The sequence below is a fragment of the Corticium candelabrum genome, chromosome 2 (assembly GCF_963422355.1).
Source record: "Corticium candelabrum chromosome 2, ooCorCand1.1, whole genome shotgun sequence".
Taxonomy (NCBI): Eukaryota; Metazoa; Porifera; class Homoscleromorpha; order Homosclerophorida; family Plakinidae; genus Corticium; species Corticium candelabrum.
The window spans coordinates 6,857,091-6,877,472 of NC_085086.1; the positions used below are offsets into that span (position 1 = coordinate 6,857,091).

A 20,382-nucleotide genomic window follows, 5' to 3' on the forward strand; every position below is an offset into this window, starting at 1 on the left:
GGTATCCTGTTCTTATGTAAGCTCTACGTATTTGCCAACTCTCTGGGAGAGAGGACTTTCTCTCCAACAGACTCTAGAGGGGAAGTCCTATTCAACACCGTGTTTGACGGCGCGCGCTAGCTGCCAGTCTCCAGATGTTCCCGAATAGAGCTTCATGATTTGTATTGTTCTGGTAGCCTAGCACAGCAATAGAGCTGCGCGTAGAACATCGCTGTTCCAAGCTACCTAGACTGCTGATCGAATCACATGTAGCATTTTCAAAATTTCTGTACCTGTGACTTTTGCAAATGTTTTTACGGTCTGGAAAGCGAGGCAGTTTTTGTTTACTCATGATGACATTAACGGTAGAGCTTCTTGCTCGTGAATATCTTCGTACGCGGCTTCACTTTCGACATCTACGGATTCGGCGTTCGCGAGCCAAATACGGTGGTGATCAGACTCGGCGTCCTGGAGATACTCTCATACATACGAATCCCAGTGTTGTGTAACTAAATGATATCTTTGTTCATCACGCAATATTATACACAGACATCTAAACTTGATTTAAATCATATTGAGATAAGTGCAACAGCAAATGAACGACAGAGGTAGCTAACTTCATCACATCAGTTCTAAGATGTCTAAATCATTTAAAACCATCTCCGCTTAAACACAAACATAACACCCATCATTACTAACGTCTGGCTTGACTCAATGATTTTTCAAAGTTCACGTTGGAGCAAATAAATGCCAAAGTAAGATCGATCAATGCCAAAATTGTATTTACAATTTGTGGTCGTCATCACAACTCTGTGTCCTGTCTGTAGTTTTCGAACTTGACTGCCAAATAGACTTTGTTGAGCACCACTGACACTTTGATCGTTTGCAGTCAAGAAAGAAGCAGGGCGAACAAATAGCGAAAAGCCACATGTATCCACTAAGTCGTGTGCAATCGTCACCATACCGTATATATAGTATATTCCGTCTTCTGGAATAGTGAATGCTGTTCCGTCGAATGACATTCGTCCATTCAAGATGGGAGAATAGTCGGACAACGTGTCTGTTGTCCAAAGACCTACCGCTATAATATAGATATGTTTTATGTATACACATATTTCTCTTTAAGCAAATATCAACCTGAAGTAATTATTATAATATACCTCCACTGTTCTCTACGTCAGTAGAGCCGTTACCAAACACGTGACCCAAAGGAGTAGCCGCACTCTGTGGAAAAGGCAACGCATAAGAGATTAATAGTCAGTTGTTGAACGACAGTAAAAATGTCTCACTCACATACCAAGACAGTAAGAGTGCGATTGAGATCTACAAACTGGAAACAATTGTCAATACATGTGTTCTTATGTTTTAAATACTTTACTAACATTTGTCTGTAGTTGATCGATAGATGATGACAAATTCTCTTCAGTTGTCTAAAGAAACAAAAACACTATAATATGCAAACATAAATAAAGTAATACTAATTTTATAATATTTAATTAATGTTTTATCACATACTAAATCTGTAACAATTTAACAATCTGTAATTTAGTATACTTGGAAGTCTTGAGCTTGTTTGTGTAAGGTATCATTCACGCTGTTAATAGAAACCGACAGTTCCTAAATGAAATATATTACACAATTCTATCTGAAGCAGTGGATTAGTTCAATACCTGTATAGTGACGTTTTGCTCGGAGTCAAATTGTTGTATCGTTGTAACGTCGGACTTCAAGTTCTAGAGACGACAACGTTTGACGAACATCTTGACACATATCAATGATGTTATAGTACATCAATTTGTGATATAAGTCCATTGACTGTTGAATTTTGTTGCACTGAATGGGATTGCAATTCCTATGAATTCAGAAATGTAAAAATTGTAAGATTGGACGAAGTCAATACAAATGCTTGATAACTTGTCCACCTTAATGTATGTGTTACTAAACACGTCGCTCAATCAGATTATGTTGCGGCTATTTTAAGATTACCGTTAATTAAGGGGCGCCACTTGGAAGATGTACGTGTAACGTATAGGCAAACGAAAAGTTTTTAGTTCTTTTTAGGACCCAGAAATTATTGAAATTTTTTTAACCACGTTGATAGAAATTGACGAAACATTCTATTTAAAATCGTTTGAAGTCAGAAATGAGCATTTTAGATTTGGTGGAGATTTAGAAAGATTTGAGCGTTAGAGAGGCAAGTTCCACCGTCACGAATTTGCGTGGCCATAAAAACCATAAGAAAGCAACACTTTTATAGTGTATACCGCAATGAGATTGTTATGCCGGAGATAATGTTTGTGCAGCTTCAGTACTCACACACACACACACACACACACACACACACACACACACACACACACACACACACACACACACACACACACACACACACACAACACACACACACCCACACACAAAATCACACCCCTCCCCTCCCCCCACACACACATTAATTTACTGTAGTAGATATGCCAAATTGTCACTAGTGCGGATGTTCAATTATATCGAAGGCTGTAATTGCTTTCTAATCTCTTAGAGATGCGCTGATTTTCTAAAAAATGCGTTGATCTTGCTAAAAAATATAGGTTTTCTATAATTTTGGATTTTGATTGTGTAGCAGTATGAGCAATCTACTGTGCTCCTTGCAACTTTTATGCAAATAGAGTAATTAATATTGGAGTAGCCGAACCTTCAATTTTTTTAAACAAACATGTGCAGGTGTTTCATGACTAAGAATTAGCTGTCTATTCGTGTTGTTTCATGCGAGCACTTTTTGAACAGGCAATGTGTCTGACTATATCTGAAATATACTTTGGCTAAGTTTAGCGCTCGTCTGACGCCATTTTAGCACGTTTTGCCTGGCTTTATTCGTAGCTATTGCCCTGTTCCCACGGCCTGTAGGAGACACCTCCTAGTGATCGATTTCTTCACGTATTTGCAAAAATCAGCATTACAACAAATAAGAAATGAAGTATCACACGCCCAATACATTAGACACATTCAACTACTTTGTCTTGTGTCTGTGTGTTGGTACAATAATAAGTCCACAATCTAACAGGTTTGCCTTGTGACCCGCCTATGCAATGGAATGCAGGCGATTACTCTGCGCCTAGAGTTTAACAGTTTAGCGCTTCTTCATTAAATTTTGCGACACAGATGAGTAGCATATCAAACATGCATTTGTAATTAGGTTAGTACTTCTTTCCATGTGATTTTAGCAACACGTACACGTACACTAGATGCATGTAGAGCAGATACACGAACGTTACATTATTCCTTTGCTTATTGTTACTCATTCTGGACACACCAGCCAGTCTCAACATTACACGTCAGTCCTACCTCTATATCTCGGTCTCGCTTGCGCCCTTTCTCTACTAGTTCTTCGATCTTCTCATTGAATGACTGCTGCATTGCCTGTAAACGATTGAGTGGTCAGCCAGCAAGAAACACACGAAACCAAACAAGGCATTGTTACGGCTACGTGTGTCACCAAATTTACACACTTTTATTTTATCCTGCAAGTATCGAACTGTAGTTGTGCACTAAAACAAAGAAGGTAATGAAAACAATTGCTTCATCATGACAGTTAACATTTAATTTACCGATTCCACAAGTCTTCCAGCCAAGCATTGACCAGATACAGCTCCAAACATGCTTTCAAGACAAAACTATATAGAACAGAAATACGAAGAACTGTCTAATTACAGTAACATAGCATCAGAGCCTAGATCTAGTAACAGTAAATGGACAGTATAAAATGTCAGCAATATATTAGACTAAGAATCGGCACAATTCACAGATGACCAATCATTACCCCAGCGACAAGCAGCAAGCCGTAGAGAACGACTGTCTTCATCATTGATGCCGTTCAGTCGAGAGCTAAAAGACGGGAAGTAATAGATGAAGACTCAGACGACGTAGAAATCTGCTATGAACCTGAGGTGTCTGAACTATACTGTGCATGTGTAAAGAAGAAGCACTAAAGTGATATAGCGAGTGGCGTATCTATGGAGAGTTCCTTGAGGTTCAGTACCACACAAAATTTATGGGCGTGGTTTCCTATTTATTTTTGTCTGGTTTAGTAAAGTGATTTTGTAGACAGTCCTGAGATGATGCGTTTTATATTAGTAATGCTACTTATATATAGGTGATATTAGATGACTGAAATATTGTTATTGTGTGTTTATTCAAAGCGTTGGTCGTTTTAGGTCAGGTCATTTCTGTTAGGATGGTGCTTTGCCTCACAAGCCAAGCTTTTCTCCGTGCTCACGGTGCGACCTCACTTGTTGTTCGTCTGCTTTTACGTGAGCACGACGAGGTGCGTGATACATGGTAGACACTGGTACATGTATTTTTGTTACAATCTGGTAGACACATGTACATGTGTCTTCACAGTGACTTCCTTGGACATCGAGGATAGACTTAAATATTTGCAAATTTTATTTGCGCGCTTCGCGACTTCTAATAGTTTGCAAAAATATATATCAGCTACATAAAATAAAGTATAACCTTACTTATCTAAATCCTTGCTACTCCGAAATTGGTTTAGCGTTTTGCCTCAAAGATTGTGGTCATAACAGGAATTGCGAGGCATCATGATCCGCATTGCTGCCGCAATGAAGTGCTATCGTTTTCTTCAAATGCGCACATTCAACTATTTTAATTCCTGAATGTCACAGTATTTAAAAGTATGTAGTCGCCGCAGCTGTGTCATTCACCTCAAACACTACATATGGCTTTGTGGAAACATAAATGTGCTAGTTGTATGGGTGTCTGTGGTATAAGGCCTGGACCTCCGAGGATAGAGATTTTGTAATTTGAACCACTTTACTAATCTGCGCAGGACTTGGCACAAGATTGTTTGAATTATGGAGGTTCTACAGTAGTAGCAAATACAGTAATAGGCTCCAGACTCCAGCCGGTCATCTTCCCTCGAATGTTTGTTTGTCCGTATGTCTGGGTGTCGGTTTGTCTGTCCTTTTTGTGCCTCTCTTTGTCTGTCTCGTTGTGTGTCTGTCTATTTGCCTATCTGTCTGCCTGCCTGCCTGCCTGTCTGCTTATGTCTTTGCCGGTTTTTTTTGTCTTTTTGTCTGTTGGTTTGCATGCCAAGTGGTCTGTGTGTGTCTGTCTTATCTGCCTGCTTCTTGGTCTGAGAAGATTCATAACAGTGGAAATGAGGGTTAAGACCAGCTTTAGTTATGAGTTTGTAGAAGATATTCTTTAATGATTTGGTCTGCTGTCAATACTTCATCATGTGACATGAAACATATAAGCAGGCCCGGATCCAGTTGGGTGTCAGGGGGTTACAACCTTCTCTTTTCCAATAGGCGTGATTTAATAATTTTATATAATTTTAGTAGAAAAGAGACAATTAGTAATGCTATAAATAACTGCTACCAGGTTGACCCCTCTTTAAAAATTTTAAGTATCTGGGCCTGATAAGTATATACTTGTGGATTATACATTTTAACATGTGTTTGTGGTGTCAATATGAATCATATATTGTGTGTATTAAACAGGATGGAGAAACTGCCCCGAAAGTGGCTGAGAAAAAGAAAAAGAATGATGCTGCAGATACAATCAATTCATTTACTGTAAACTGTGTGTGTTTGTGTGTATTTGTGTTGTGTGTGTGTGTGTGTGTGTGTGTGTGTGTGTGTGTGTGTGTGTGTGTGTGTGTGTGTGTGTGTGTGTGACAGAGAGAGTTTTGTAATGTTTATTTGTGTGCTCGTGTTTATGGTATACTTTTTAATGGTAACCATTAATGTATTTTAATGTTATTTTTTATGCAGATGAGTTCAAAACCTCCATCTCCATCACTGCCTTTCTCTCACATCAGTAAGTCAGAATGTAAAGAGTAATTTTTAGAACATACCTACTTTGTCCTCTTTATGACTGTCAAAGCAATCATTATGGTTGTTGTAAGGAAGGATTGCTTAATATTAAGTTGAATAATGACAGCTCTTTTAACTTAACAAGTTGTAGCTTTTTATAATTGCAGGAATTTTTGAAAGCAGAGTACCGTACTATAGTATATTCCATTTCTATGCAATTGTTTGATTCTGACAGCCAATTTGCTGACTCAGGTAAGCTGACACGAGAAAACCCATTATTTTATGAAAGGGGAGTAACTACAAAGCGATGCCAACTTTGCCTTCTGCAAACATACATACGTACAATGTAACATACATGATGCATGCATGGTATGTCCACCACTTTCGGTGATGACTCCTTTCTCGATGTCTCGTATGTCGAAGATGTTACATGATAAAGAAAAGCTAGTAGTAAGAGACTATAGAAACCTGCACGGAGAAGAAATTATAGTGGGTAAGGGGAGTACGAGACCAAACTCACTGTCTCGTCTAGAAGGCACAAACAGATCTCTGGGGCAAGAGATACAACAAGACATACATTTTTTTGTACCTACGTACATATAAGAGCCCTTAAGGCTCATGTTCGATACTGCATTGACTATGCTACGATGCTAAAATGCTACGATGCTAAAATGCTACAATGCTACAATGCTATGACGCTACAATGCTATCAGCAATCACTGTCTATATGTCACTTCTTCTTTTTCTTTGACAGAACTGACACTCCGGAGAGTGAGGCAATTGTATGTTAGTTTCTTGCCCTAGGAAATTTATGTGTGTGGCCCTCCCTCACTCAAACTCTGACCCGAAGGTTTCGGATGTTGCCAATCTCCAACTGCACACTCTAACCAATTGAGCCACATACATACATACATACATACATACATGTTTTGTTACGGGAGCCTCTAAGGCCCAGATTAGATACTACTAAGCACTTTCTAGGATACTTTACAATCTAATACTATCATTAGCCAATCTAGGTCACTATGTACTTCAACTTGCTGCTTCGACAGAACTGACACTCCGGAGAAAGAGACAATGCATGCATACATACATGCATATATACATACATACATATATACATACATACATACATACATACATACATATATACATACGTACGTACGTACATACATACATACATACATACATACATACATACCTATAGACAGAAATTTTACGTGTCCATAGAGGTCTTGAAAATTAACAAAGTAAACATTTTGTTCAATTTGATGGTTTAGGAAATCATAGTCATGACAAGTTGCTTTTATGGTATGCCAGTTTTGTTACCAACATATAACGCTTAGATGATCTGCTCACGTAACTATTGAAGTATTCACTTCCAGTTAATATTAGCAAAATTTCTTGGTAAAATTTTGACTTTAGTTACGCTTATGCAGTTAGGTTAGTAAAAGTTTTGGATGTAAACACACAGCTGGAAATGCTGCAGCATATGTCATTCTACTTCTTACCAAAAAGATATCAAACTGCATGAAGTTTTCTTGGCATCGTACCTTCTCCTGTTGTCGTTGTCTCACAAACCCTCATCAATGCGATGAAACATTGAACTATTGCTGTGGCGGATGACCGCCTAGTTCATTAATTAGTTCCAAGAGAGTCTGTTTTTGGCTAGTAATGGACCTACTGACAGGTAGTATGTAACTGATGTTGCATGGAGTATGTACTGCAAATATTTAAAGAAGCAACTGTGAGTCACGATGTTATATATGTTAATTGTGAATAATTGTTTAAGATAAAATAGCCATACTAAATTTCAGTAATTTATTAAATATTACTTGCCAGTTGTTGTTACAATCAAGAATATATTGATTATACATTTCAGAATTAATGTGCCTTTTGTGTATTTGTGTTTTTGCGTGCGTGCGTGTGTGTGTGTGTGTGTGTGTGTGTTTGGGTTTGTGCGTGCTTGCTTGTGTAGGTGTGTGTGTGCGTTCGTGCGTGCGTGCGTGCTTGCGTGCGTGCGTGCATGTGTGTGTATACAGTAGGTAAGTCCCACTGCTCTACATCCACTCCTATATCTAATCTATCATTTAATGTTGTTTAACAACGTTATACAGAGTTGATTCCACCCCGGAGTCGTGCCCGCTATTGGTGCCGTTACGCGCGTTGTAGCTAATGCCGGAGTTATCCACACGAAGTACTATATACTTGGCACTGCAGGCGTGTTGCGGTCATTGTAACAATTGCAAGCGTCAACGCTTAAGATAAATTTTTAGTCAGCGCTCCAAAAAATTGTGATGGAAGACCAGGATAGCCCGTTGGTGACCATGTCCTTGGCTGAACTTAAGGGTCTGATGACAGAGACGGCCAAAGAGGCTGCTCGGGCTGCTTTGAAAGAAGATCAAGAGAAACTCGCCGCTCAATCTCAAGCTGCCTCAGGTACGTTCGGAGCTAAGGGAAATAATACATAAACTGCAGGCTACTATAGGCACCAACGCCGGGCAGCGTAGCAGCGCACAACATAAGAATAAGCTATCGAGACAGCATGCATGTGCTTGTAGTTACAAATAAAATGTTTTGTTGTGCGCTGTTGCAGAACAGGCGCTCGGAGCGCTACCAGCAGCATTCGCCATTTACGGCGTTTCTTTAATGCAGCCATCGACTGTGCCATCGTTAGGGCCAAGCCTATGAACGTCTGTCAGCGTCGAGGCGGTGGCGCCGACAGTAACAGCGCTCAGCTCTAGCGCGGAAGCTTGCATCGTGGGAGAATGAACCTCGCCAATACCCGCTCGTCTGGTTCGACTAATCTAGGCACAAGAGTACGTGGACTTTGCGGAGCTTCTTCCAGATAACCTGGAGCTACTGCGGCGCATGCAAGCTACAGCTGAACCAGCCAATCGTCGTCGCCTGCATCAGATCACGACACTGCCTACGTGGGTGCAGTGTTTTGCTACGTACGCCGTGATTCTTTTGCGAAATCACCCTGCCCTAGCGCAGGAAGTGATGGCGTACATCCGGCTTGCAGCGCACGAAGCGCAGTGCCGCAGCCGGACAGGCTGGCTGTTATATGACGCGCGCTTTCGGCATTTGGCGGCTTCCAACCGCAGTCTTTCTTGGAGCCAGCTGCACGCGCCTCTCTTTGCTGCGACAATCTTGGCAATGAACCAAGCGCCAACAACAAGGTGTTTTCACTGCCTGGAAGCGGATCATGCTCCCGGTTCTTGCACGTTATAACCGAACGACGCTCCACCGCCAATTCTGTGTGAAGCCGGACCAGCCTCGAGAACGCTGTCGGGAGGCAGATCAAGATACCGAAGTGACAGGCCATGGGATATTCCAAAGCCAATCTGCCGTAATTTAAATTTTAGCAGTTGTGCCGGCTATCCCGACTGATGCGTGATGCAGGAGCGTGTAATGGCCCCGTTATACGTAAGCCTCATGGGCCCTTGGCAACTGTAAGTGTGTAACTCGTACAATAGCGTTCTTCGGTCTGACTAGCGCATTGTTTGGCAGGCTCCTCTTTCGAAATTTATCGTCGATTGCAAAATATCCAAGAGAGGGGCAATTTACAAGGATCGCGCTACCGTTACACCGAAGACCTGCTAGCCTTGGACAGCTGTTGCCCGATGGTGCCATCTCGTCATCTGGACACGGTTCGGACGTCTTCGTTAATGGTAGGCGCGTGGCGTCAAGCGCTGGAGAGCCACCCGGATACATTTTTCGCTAGCTACATCGTAAGTGGTTTGTCTCGGGGATTCCGGATTGTTTACGATTAAAACAAAGCAAAAGCAAGACGTACCCGCAGGAACATGAAAACGGCAAAAGCAAACGCCGCGGTTATCGACAGTTACTTGCAAGAAGAGTGCGCGGCAGCACGTATCTCGTGTCCTGACGAGCGTAGAGCAGCGGAGGCTCACATCAGCTCTATGGGGGTAATTCCAAAAGCTCATCAACCAGGTCGATGGCGCCTTATCGTAGATTTGTCACCCCATCACGCAGCAAGAGTCAAAGATGGCATTGCACCTAACTTGTGCTCCCTCTCATACGTTAGTATAGTAGTGGCGGCAAGGAAATTATGCGAGCTGGGAACAGGGGCTATGATAGCAAAGCTTGATATACAGAGCGCATATCGGCACATCCCGGTTCACACAGACGATCGTCATCTCTTGGGAATATCGTGGAAAGGCAAGGTGTACTTCGACCAAGCTTTACCGTTTTGCTTGCGCTCGGCCCCCAAGATATTTTCTGCTGTAGCAGACGCGCTAATGTGGATTATGTCCTGTCGAGGCATAACAGCCGGCATACATTATTTAGACGATTTTGTATTTTTCTGACGTCCGCAATCATCGAAATGCGATGAGAACCTTGCAAAAGCATTAAGCATATGCAACGAGCTAGGCGTGCCAGTAGCTACAAACCAGCTCGAGGGGCCCACAACGTGCCTGAAATTTTTGGGTTTGCAGCTCTTCTCGCAGGATGGCATCATCAGCTTACAAGCCGTTAAGCTGCAAAAAGTAAAATCCACAATTGCGCAATAGCTAACGCGCCGCGCTTGCAGGAAGCGCCAGCTGCTCTCTCTGATTGGTACGCTGCACCACGCAACTTCAGTGGTGAAAGCAAGTCGAGCGTTTGTGCGTCGGCTAATCGATCTTGCAGGTAACGTAAAGCAAGTGCATTACTGGGTGCGTATTAACAGCGAGGCGATTGCGGATCTTCGGTGGTGGGACGCATTTCTTGAAAGCTGGAAAGGAAAATGCATTATCAACACTTTGGTATCACGGCCACCAGCGATCCAGCTTACCTCGGACGCATCAGGCTCGAGGAGATGCGAAGCCATTTGGCGGTGCAACTGGTTTCAATGGAAATGGTCACGCGGATGGGAGAAATCAGCATCGCACCAAAAGAACTGCTACCAATTCTACTAGCAAGCGCTACATGGGGAAAAGTTTGGCGTGACGAAATAGTGCTGTTTCGATGTGACAATCAGACTGTGGTGTCGGCTCTTGCTAAATCGTCCAGCCGAGATAAGATCGTTATGCAATTGCTGAGGGTGTTGCAATTTGTAGCAGCTTTTTACTCTTTTACCTGGGTCTCGACGCACGTACCATGTGTCTCTAACGTAGCGGCGGACGCCCTGTCACGAGACAGTATGCCCAAGAATCAATGTCTGTTGTTGCAGCTGAACGAGCAGCCAGCGGCCATTCCACTACAGTTTCTGGAGCTGCTGTTGTCACCCCATCTAGACTGGAGCTCGCACACCTGGAGACGTCGGCTTGCCGTTTCTTTGCGTCAGGCTTAGCTGATTCTACCAGGAAAGCATACGCGTCCGGTCAAGCACGGTATCTAAAATTCTGCCATCGTTTTTCCTTCATCCCTCTTTCCACATCCGAGCACCGCCTATGTTTCTTTGTCTCACACCTAGCCGAAGAAGGTCTCTCTCACAAAACTATCAAAAGCTACCTGTCAGCAGTGCGCCACCTACAGATCCAGGCGGGTTTGGGCGACCCATTCACCGCTACTCTCCCACAACTATCTTATGTCTTGAAAGGAATTCGACGTCAGCATAGATCGCGTCTGAAGGTCGACAAGCACTTGCTCATTACACCGGCAGAATTGAGAATTTTGATAGATGTGTGGGCAAAAAGATCACAATTTTACGACGCAGCAATGCTATGGGCTGCAGTCTGCACGAGTATTTTTGGCGTTATGCGAGCGGGACAGTTTACCGTGAGCTCCGTAGCAGCATTTGACGCTTCTGTTCACCTGGCTCCACAAGATGTCAGCATCGACTCACATGTCACTCCGTCTGTGTTGCGCATTCACCTAAAGCAATCGAAAACAGAACCGTTCCGTCAAGGTGTAAACATCTTTTAGGGTTGATCGAAACAAAAAAATTGCCCAGTGGCTGCTCTGCTGAGATACATGGCGCTCCAAGGCAACGCCCAAGGCTCCTTATTTTTCTACGACGATAGCACGTCACTGTCGCGCAATAGGCTGGTCCAAGTAGTTCAAAAGGCGCTCACAGAAGCCGGACGTGACTGCACGGGCTTTACAGGCCACAGCTTCCGCATTGGCGCAGCGACGACAGCGAAGGCAAGAGGGTTGGATGATTTCACAGTCAAAGCCCTTGGAAGGTGGAAGAGGACAGCGTTTGAGTCGTACATAAGAATTCCTGGCAGCAGTTTAGCAGAAGTTTTGCAGTCACTCGTGTAATTAACGGTCGGGGCGTGCACTACTAACCTAGTAAATGGTTAGCACAACCTTGTAATAAACGCAACATAAACGGCAGCTGTTTCGCCCGCATCAGCCTCTTACGTACTGTGCTTGGAAATGCCACACATCGTCAGGTAGGAGATGATAGTTGGTACAGTGTACCGTGCTTGGGCTGGTGATTTTAAGAAAATCTCCGGATTGGTCGGAGTCCCGGTTTGATGATCGGCTCCTGCAGCACGATACGGTTCACGCATGCGCATACCTGGGCTCCGATCTTCGCGCCGGGGCCAGACTTTCCCTTCGGCAAGTCCTGCGAAGTTCGTCCAGTGAAGGTATCAGACGGCGAAGTTACCTGGTGATATATAAGACTATGAAGATCCGACGAAGGTAAGGAATCAATTATTCTAACATTAAACTGCCAAAGACGAACAGATTATTGTTCTAACAAACTAATAAATGCTTGACTAAATATGTACATGTATGAATTTATATAGGATACGTTTTATGGAGACTTGAGTTACTGACACTGGCAAGTCACACAATATTGTAGCGCAAACATCTAAACTCGATTTAAATCATATTGAGACGAGTGCAACAGTAAAAGGACGGCAAAGATCGCTAGCTTCATCGCATCAGTTCTAAGATATCTAAATCATTCAGAATCATCTCCAGCTAATAAACACAAACTTAACACCCATCATTACTAACGTCCGGCTTGTCTCTATGATTTTTTAAAGTCCACGTTGGAGCAAGTAAATGCCAAAGCAAGCTTGTTTAAAGCCAAAGCTGTATTTACAATTCCTGGTTGTCATCAACACTTTACTTCCCGTTGGTATTTTTCGAACATGACTGCTAAATAGACTTTGTTGAGCACCATTGACACTTTGATCGTTTGTAATAAAGTAACGATTAGCACCGACAGCTAGCGAAAAGCCACATGTCTCCACTTCGTCGTGTTCAATCGTCACCATCCCGTATATATAGTATATTTCGTCTTCTGGATCGGTGAATGCTGTTCCACTGAACAACATTCCTCCATTCAAGATGGACGAATAGTCAGACACAGTGGCTGTTGTCCATCGACTTACATCTATAATATAGATATGTTTCGATGTATACATCTATTTTTATTTTAAGCAAATATCAACCTGAAGTAATTATTATAATATACCTCCATTGTTCTCTACTTCAGACTCGTCGTTACCAACAACGTGACCCAAAGGAGTGGTCGCACTCTATGAAACAGGAAACGCATAAGAGATTAATAGTCAATTGTTGAACAACAATAATTATGTCTAACTCACATACCAAGTCATTAACAGTGCGATTGAGATCTACAAACTGAAAACAAATTGTAAATACATGTGTTGTTATGTTATAAATACTTTACTAACATTTTTTTTGTAGTTGATCAATAGATAATGACAAATTCTTTTTAGTTGTCTAAGCAAAAATCAAAATCAATATAATATATGAACATAAAAGTAATAGTTATTTTTAATTATTTAATTAAAGTTAATGCTATATCACTTGCCTAAATATAGAGCAATTTAACAATCTATATTTTATTATTTTAATTGTTAATTAATTAGGTATGTATTTTTTATGTCTTGATCTTGTTCCTGTAATGTATCATTCACCCTATCAATGGAAACCGACAGTTCCTAGATGAAAAAATTACATAATTCTATCTGACACAGTGTATTAGGTCAATACCGGTATAGTGACGTCTTGCTCGGAGTCAATTTGTTATATTGTTGTAAAATCTGATTGCAAGTTCTAGAGACGACAACGTTTGACTAACATCTTGACACATGTGTAAATCAATGATATTATTGTACATCAATTTGCATTGGAAGTCCATTGACTGTTGAATATTGTTGCACTGAATGATATTGCAATTCCTATAAATTCCCCAAAAGTGTAAATTGCACGACGATTGGACAGAGCGAATACAAAATCCCGGATAAGATGTTTTTCGTATGTCAACAAAGACGTCGTTTAATTAATTAGGTTATCTTGCAGATATTTGAACATTACCGTTAAATTAATTATTTAATAAATTAATAATTAAAATAATTATTTAATAAATTAACCATTAAATTAATTACATAATAAATTAATTACTTAATGAATTAATAATTAAAATAATATTTAATAAAATAGCTGCTTAATAAATTAATAATTAAATTAATTACTTAATAAATTGGCAACTAGACTAATTATTTAGTAAATTATTAAATAAATTAATTACTTAATAAAGCCGTGTCTCCAGACTTGTGTACTTACAGGTCAGCTAATTCGTCCGACAAACAGACACGCTGTCATGGACAAAGCACGCTCCATTAGCAAACTGCGTTAGAGCGCCAAATTTCTGTTAAAGACGACATTAGCTAGGGTGGTTTTAGCAACAACATGGTCTCTTCTCAGCTACGCACACCAAAAATTCAAGCTGTCAGACTACTACCATGAGTGGCGGCTAATTTTCTCGGCAATTATGTGGTTTTTAGCCGGTGGGGAGGGGGACAAATATATTCTCAACGTGCCCATGCAACAAGCAGTAAAATTTTAGCGCTGGTCTAACGCCATTTAAGAACGTTGGGCTGCATTCATAGCGATCGCCCTGTTTTCTGTAGAAGACACCGCCTACAAAGAAGGAATGATCTATCACTGCACAATACATTTCGACATCCAACCATTTTGACACAAGCCAAAAAGATTGCCTATAGGGTGGCCAAGAGTTATGGAATGGCAAGTAGTTTGCACCTGGAGTTTATCATCAAACGTGCATTCGTAAATAAGGTCGGCAAACTTGATTCACAGTTTAACGTCCCCGCCCGCATCACATTCTTGGAAAACAAAATTTGTTTCGTTATTTATTATATAGGACACATGTTATGATGACACTTCGCACGTTAGTTTTCACAATATCGCTTCCTTCGAAACCGTGCACGTGTGCACTGCTAAGAAAACCGTGGTTCCCTGGACTGTTTTGTCGCTGTCTCCATCAGAAACATTGAAGATCAGCTGACATCAGTCCAGGCCGGGCGCTTCCCTATTGTGAAGATGTCTAACGAGTTGTCGGCGGCCTTTTGACGTCTGTCTTCGATGGCAGCGACAAGTTATTAATTAATGTTATTATTAAAATATTAAATAAATAATGAATAATGACCGCCCGCCCGCATGCCATCGTGAAAAAGGCTGGACGTTAAACTGTCAATCAAGTTTGCCCGGCCTGATGCTAGTTCCACTTTCCATACATGTGGTCAATTACAGTAACACCTCAACATCACACATCAGTCCTACCTCTATCTCTCGGTCTTGCACACTCCCTTTTTATAGTAGTGCTTCGATCTTCTCATTGAATGACTGCTGCATTTTTTTTATAAACGATCGATTTATTGGTCAGCCAGGACGATACATTTGAATGCAAACAAGGCATGGGTATGGCTACGTGTGTCACAAATCTACATATACCTTCATTACTTCCTGCAAGTACCGAACTGTAGTAGTCCACTAAAGCAAAGGAGTAATGAAAACCATTGCCTCAGTAAGGAAGATAACGTTAACTTTACCAATTCAAAAAGTCTTCCTGCCAAGCATACACCAGATTCATCTCCAAAGATGCTTTCAATAGAAAACTAGAACAAAAATATAAAGCAACTGTTACAGTAATCTCCATGGTATGTTAGAGCAAGGAAGCCTAGATATAGTGGTCGTAAAAGAACACTAGGAAATGTCAGCAATATGACATACATGTAGGAAGACTAGTCATAAAACGTTAGGGTTCTTGATCGTTAAGGTATAGCCAATTAGCAAGGTCACTAAACGGTCCGCTGCCTTAACATCAACACACAGTTGCTCTTGTTTCGCGAGTAGTTGCCTGCTATTTCTGACTCCTCTTCTCGTTCTGTTTCATCTTGATAGCCTGCGACTTTTTCTACTGTTACCTAACATCTTTGTATTGTAATATGACCTCCAAAATGTAGAGTTAATGGAATATCACTTAATTAACATCTGACTGTGGTAAACAAATACAGCTGTATCATTAGTCACTTCGGAGCGCAAAGTCAACGTGAACAGAAGGTAGAATACGGGAGATAATAAGTGAGGACTCAGACGGAGTAGTAATTGCTTATGAAACTAACCTAATAATGTTGTACATTCCTATTATCTTATTGCCATGGATATTGTAGAGAATAGAATCCTGCCGTGGTAGTAATTAACACAACGTGGCTACTAAAACATTGATCATCAACAAGATCGTATTACCACAGCTGCACTGCACTATCATTCTAATATAAAATGCGCCTATTGGCGTCATACTGCAAACCACAAGCCCTGTGCACGCATATCTTATTCTGGCAAGCGGAATCCTTTTTGAAGTAAAGCGAGGAAACAACGCGTCGACTCTAAACTTGTTCTGTTATCCATTTTCTATTTTATAGAGTCAGCAAGAAATAGTTGGAAAGCGATCTGTGACAGGTTTCGGTGCCTTGGCACAATGCCTGCAACTAGCGATCTCCGTATCGCCGTAAAGAGCGCGGCCCTTTCAACTGCACAGCTGCCAACTCTCCCGCATTGAGCGGGAGAATCCCACATTTGGGACCCTTATCCCGCCTACCCGCATTTGGTATCAAATCTCCCGCATTGTGACTATTGGTGGGCGTGCCTGTTTTTATGTAATCATACAAATAAACACTTAATTAATTAATTAATGAATACATACTTGATATCATTGGCTATGTGCCAGCATCTCTTTTCAACCGGCTCTTTTATACATACTTAGTCACAATCAGAGTCTCTAGATCCAACATTGACCTAGAAGGAGTCGGTCAGGCAAAACTGCCCGAGGGTGGAAAGGAACAGTGGCTGGGTATATCAAAGAGTAACATAAGTTGTATATTGCTGGAAAAGCGATGGAAGAAGGCCACAAAACTATGGAATCTAGAACATTCGAACTAGCAGCAAGAACGTGTATACCTCTTTCTTATATTTAGTCTAGGCTTATATTTACAGGCAGTATAGTACCTACATATTTTGTGTTTTGCGTTTGTTGCACTTTGCTTATTTAAGTGTGCTCTTTATATATTATTTAACACTTACTACAATATAATTTATTGATATTAAAGCTATTGTAGGCGTGTCAAAAATTGTTAGACTCCCGCATGTTGATTCTACTAGGTTGGCAGGTTTGCAACTGTTAGATTAAACGTAGAGATGGTGCATTGCTATTGATGAAGAATTTGAAACGGTCAGTATCAAATTTTAGGATACCTCTGGCACGAATAAAAGATGCACAAGCCCTCGAGCCTAGACTCGACTCCCTGCCGTCGTCAATCCCCAGATAGTCAAACTTCAGAGACAGCATGGTTTCAGATCGCCCACCGCGCTAGTAATACTGCCATTAGGGCGCAGGGTGTGCCAGCTGCCTTGGACAATTTCTACGTGCCTGGTAACCGCGCTTCCTGTGGTTGTTCACACTTCCCACTTTACAGCGTTCTTATCGCTTTCTGCACCTAGATTTACATTGATTAAGCTATGAATTAGAGCTTTGGAAAGAACTTTTTATGCGAAAAGAAATTTTTGTCAGACGATACGGGCGTCTTGCGTCGTTTGCGCTATCTTTGTACCAGACCCTCTCGCGCCGTCGTGTCCGGTTCTCGTATAACACGACAACGCCGGAAAGAGTCTGGAATCATCCTGCCTCTAGTTTTTGCTATTAAATGATCAAATTATATCGTATGTCACCAACAGTTAGGCTATTAATACGATTAGTCTAATAGTTATTTTCATGTGCCATACGGAATGGAATGTCTTGCAACAGACTTGACCTTCCATTCGTACTCTACTTGTTTTTTTTACAATGTTGGTATCATGTCCTTACGCAGACTCTACGTATTTGCCAACTCTTTTGGAGATAGGAATTCCTCTCCAAAAGACTCCAGAGCGGAAATCCTAACACCTCGTTTGATGGCGCACTCTAGCTGCCAGGCTCCAGATGTTCCCGAATCGTACACGAGCTTCCCGACTTGTATTATTCTTGTAACCTAGCACAGTAATAGAGCGGCGGCTAGTGCATTCCTGTTCTAGACTGCTGATGGAACATGTAAGACTTTCAAAATGTACCTGTGACTTTTGCAAATCGTTTTATGGTCTGGCAAGCGACGAAATTTTTGCTTACTCACTAAGACATTCACGGTACAGGTTATTTCTCGTGAATATCTTTCTACGCGGCTTTACTTTCGACATCTACGAATTCGGCGTGCGCGAGCCAAATTTGGTGTTGATCGGACTCGCCGTCCTGGAGATACCCTCATACGTACGAATCCCAGTGGCGTAATAGGGCGAGTCTTATGTAACTAAATTAGATCTTTAGGAATCACGCAATATTAAACACAGACATCTGAACTTGAATTTTGTCATATTGAGACAAGTGCAACAACAAATAGACGACAGAGATCGCTAACTTCATCGCATCAGTTCTAAAATGTCTAGATCATTCGAAATCATCTCCAGCTAAACTCAAACCTAACATCTATCACTACTAACGTCTGGCTTGCCTCAGTGACTTATCAAAGTGCACGTTGAAGCAAGTAAATGCCAAAGTAAGCTCGATCATTGTCAAAGTTGTATTTACAATGAATGGTTGTCATCAAAACCCTGTCTCCTGGTTGTAGTTTTTGAACTTGACTGCCAAATAGACTTTGTTGAGCACCACTGACGCTTTGATCGTTTGCAGCCAAGTAAGTATAAGCGCCGACAGCTAGCGAAAAGCCACAGGTCTTTACTGCGTCATGTTCAATCATTACCATCCCGTAGATATAGTATATTCCGTCTTCTGGAACGATGAATGCTCTTCCGTCGAATGACATTCCTCCATTCAAGATGGGAGCAAAGTCGGAAGTAAGATTAGTGTTCCACGGACTTACATCTATAACTAATATAGAAATGTTTTGACGTAAACATCTATTTCTATTTTAAGCAAATATCAACTTGAAGTAATTATTATAACATACCTACATTGTTCACTAAGTCATTAGCGCCGTTACCAAACACGTGACCCAAAGGAGTAGCCGCACTCTATGAAACAGGCAACGCATATAAGATTAATTGTCAATTTTTAAACAACAATTAATATGTCTAACTCACATACCAAGTCAGTAAGAGTGCGATTGAGATAAACAAACTGGAAACAAATTGTATATACATGTGTTCTTATGTTTTAAATTCTTTACTAACATTTGTTTGTAGTTGATCAATAGATGATGACAAATTCTCTTCTGTTGTCTAAATAAAAAAAAAGCAAAATAATATATTAGAACCATATAAAGTAATAATTATTTTAAATTGTTTAATTTACGTTATATCTCATGCCAAATTTATAACAATTTATAACAATCTGTATTTTAGTATACTTGGAAGTCTTGAGTTTGTTTGTGTAAAGTATCATTCAAGCTATTAACAGAAACCGACAGTTCCTAGAAGAAAGAAATTACATAATTCTATCTGACGCAGTGGATTATGTCAATACCTGTATATTAACGTTTTGCTCAGAGTCAAATTGTTGTATTGTTGTAACATCTGATTGCAACTTCTAGAGACGACAACGTTTGACTAACATCTTGACTCATGTATATATATATATATATATATATATATATATATATATATATATATATATATATATATATCTAGTAAAATTTCAGCTCGAGAGGTTCGACAGCGAGTTGCGAAGCAGTCTGGAGGTGATTTCTCGCTCATCTGTATCTGACGTCGCGTGGAAACAGGCCACATTGCCAATCCGTCTCGGTGGTTTGGGTTTGAGAGAAACCTGTAGAACTTCCGCACTCGCTTTCGTAGGCAGTTGCAATTTTACACGGGATTTGAGTATTCGTCTCTTGGGGTGTGCTAAGCCACCTGTTTTGAGGAGCAGTGAAGGGCCAATCACTAATCCTGATGTTCCAGATCTGCTTTTCCCAGGTGAGGTATCGTCTCGTGAACAGCTGCTGTCTACTCTCCTGTCTACCGCTGATGTTGACCTCGGTGGAGCAAGTCAACATGATTTGCAAGAGATTTTCGACAAGTCACTTTTATCTGACATTAAGAACTCAGTCAGTATACGCGACCAAGCACGTCTAAACGCTATATCAACTCCTCATGCAGGCGCATGGCTGCGGGCAATCCCTAACAGAAATTTGGGCCTCGTCATGTCTGCAGAGGAATATGTGATTGCTTTACGTTTACGGCTAGGAATTCCAATTTTTCCTTCTCTCTCTACTAGATGTCCATGTGGTTCAATAATAGATGCCTACGGAGATCATGTGTTAGGTTGCGGCTATGGTAACCTGAGAAT

General features: G+C 41.1%; 2 protein-coding genes across 2 annotated transcripts in view; one reads left to right on the forward strand and one right to left on the reverse strand.

Annotated features, from left to right (window-relative positions):
* Nucleotides 1-495: 495 nt before the first annotated feature.
* LOC134176218 (uncharacterized) lies at nt 496-3,392 on the reverse strand. Its single transcript, XM_062642901.1, has 8 exons — nt 3,319-3,392; nt 1,769-1,831; nt 1,650-1,712; nt 1,534-1,596; nt 1,362-1,409; nt 1,277-1,309; nt 1,140-1,203; nt 496-1,060 (listed from the first exon to the last, which is right to left on the reverse strand). The coding sequence occupies exons 1-8, from the start codon at nt 3,388-3,390 to the stop codon at nt 702-704; spliced, it is 765 nt and encodes a 254-aa protein (XP_062498885.1). The 5' UTR covers nt 3,391-3,392; the 3' UTR covers nt 496-701.
* Nucleotides 3,393-19,742: 16,350 nt separating this feature from the next.
* Nucleotides 19,743-20,382, forward strand: part of LOC134198606 (uncharacterized) — a 1,193-nt gene continuing 553 nt past the window's right edge. The window contains exon 1 of the mRNA XM_062668021.1: nt 19,743-20,382. This exon is cut by the window's right edge and continues 553 nt beyond it. Within this exon, the coding sequence (XP_062524005.1) occupies nt 20,237-20,382 (146 nt within the window). The 5' untranslated portion in view covers nt 19,743-20,236.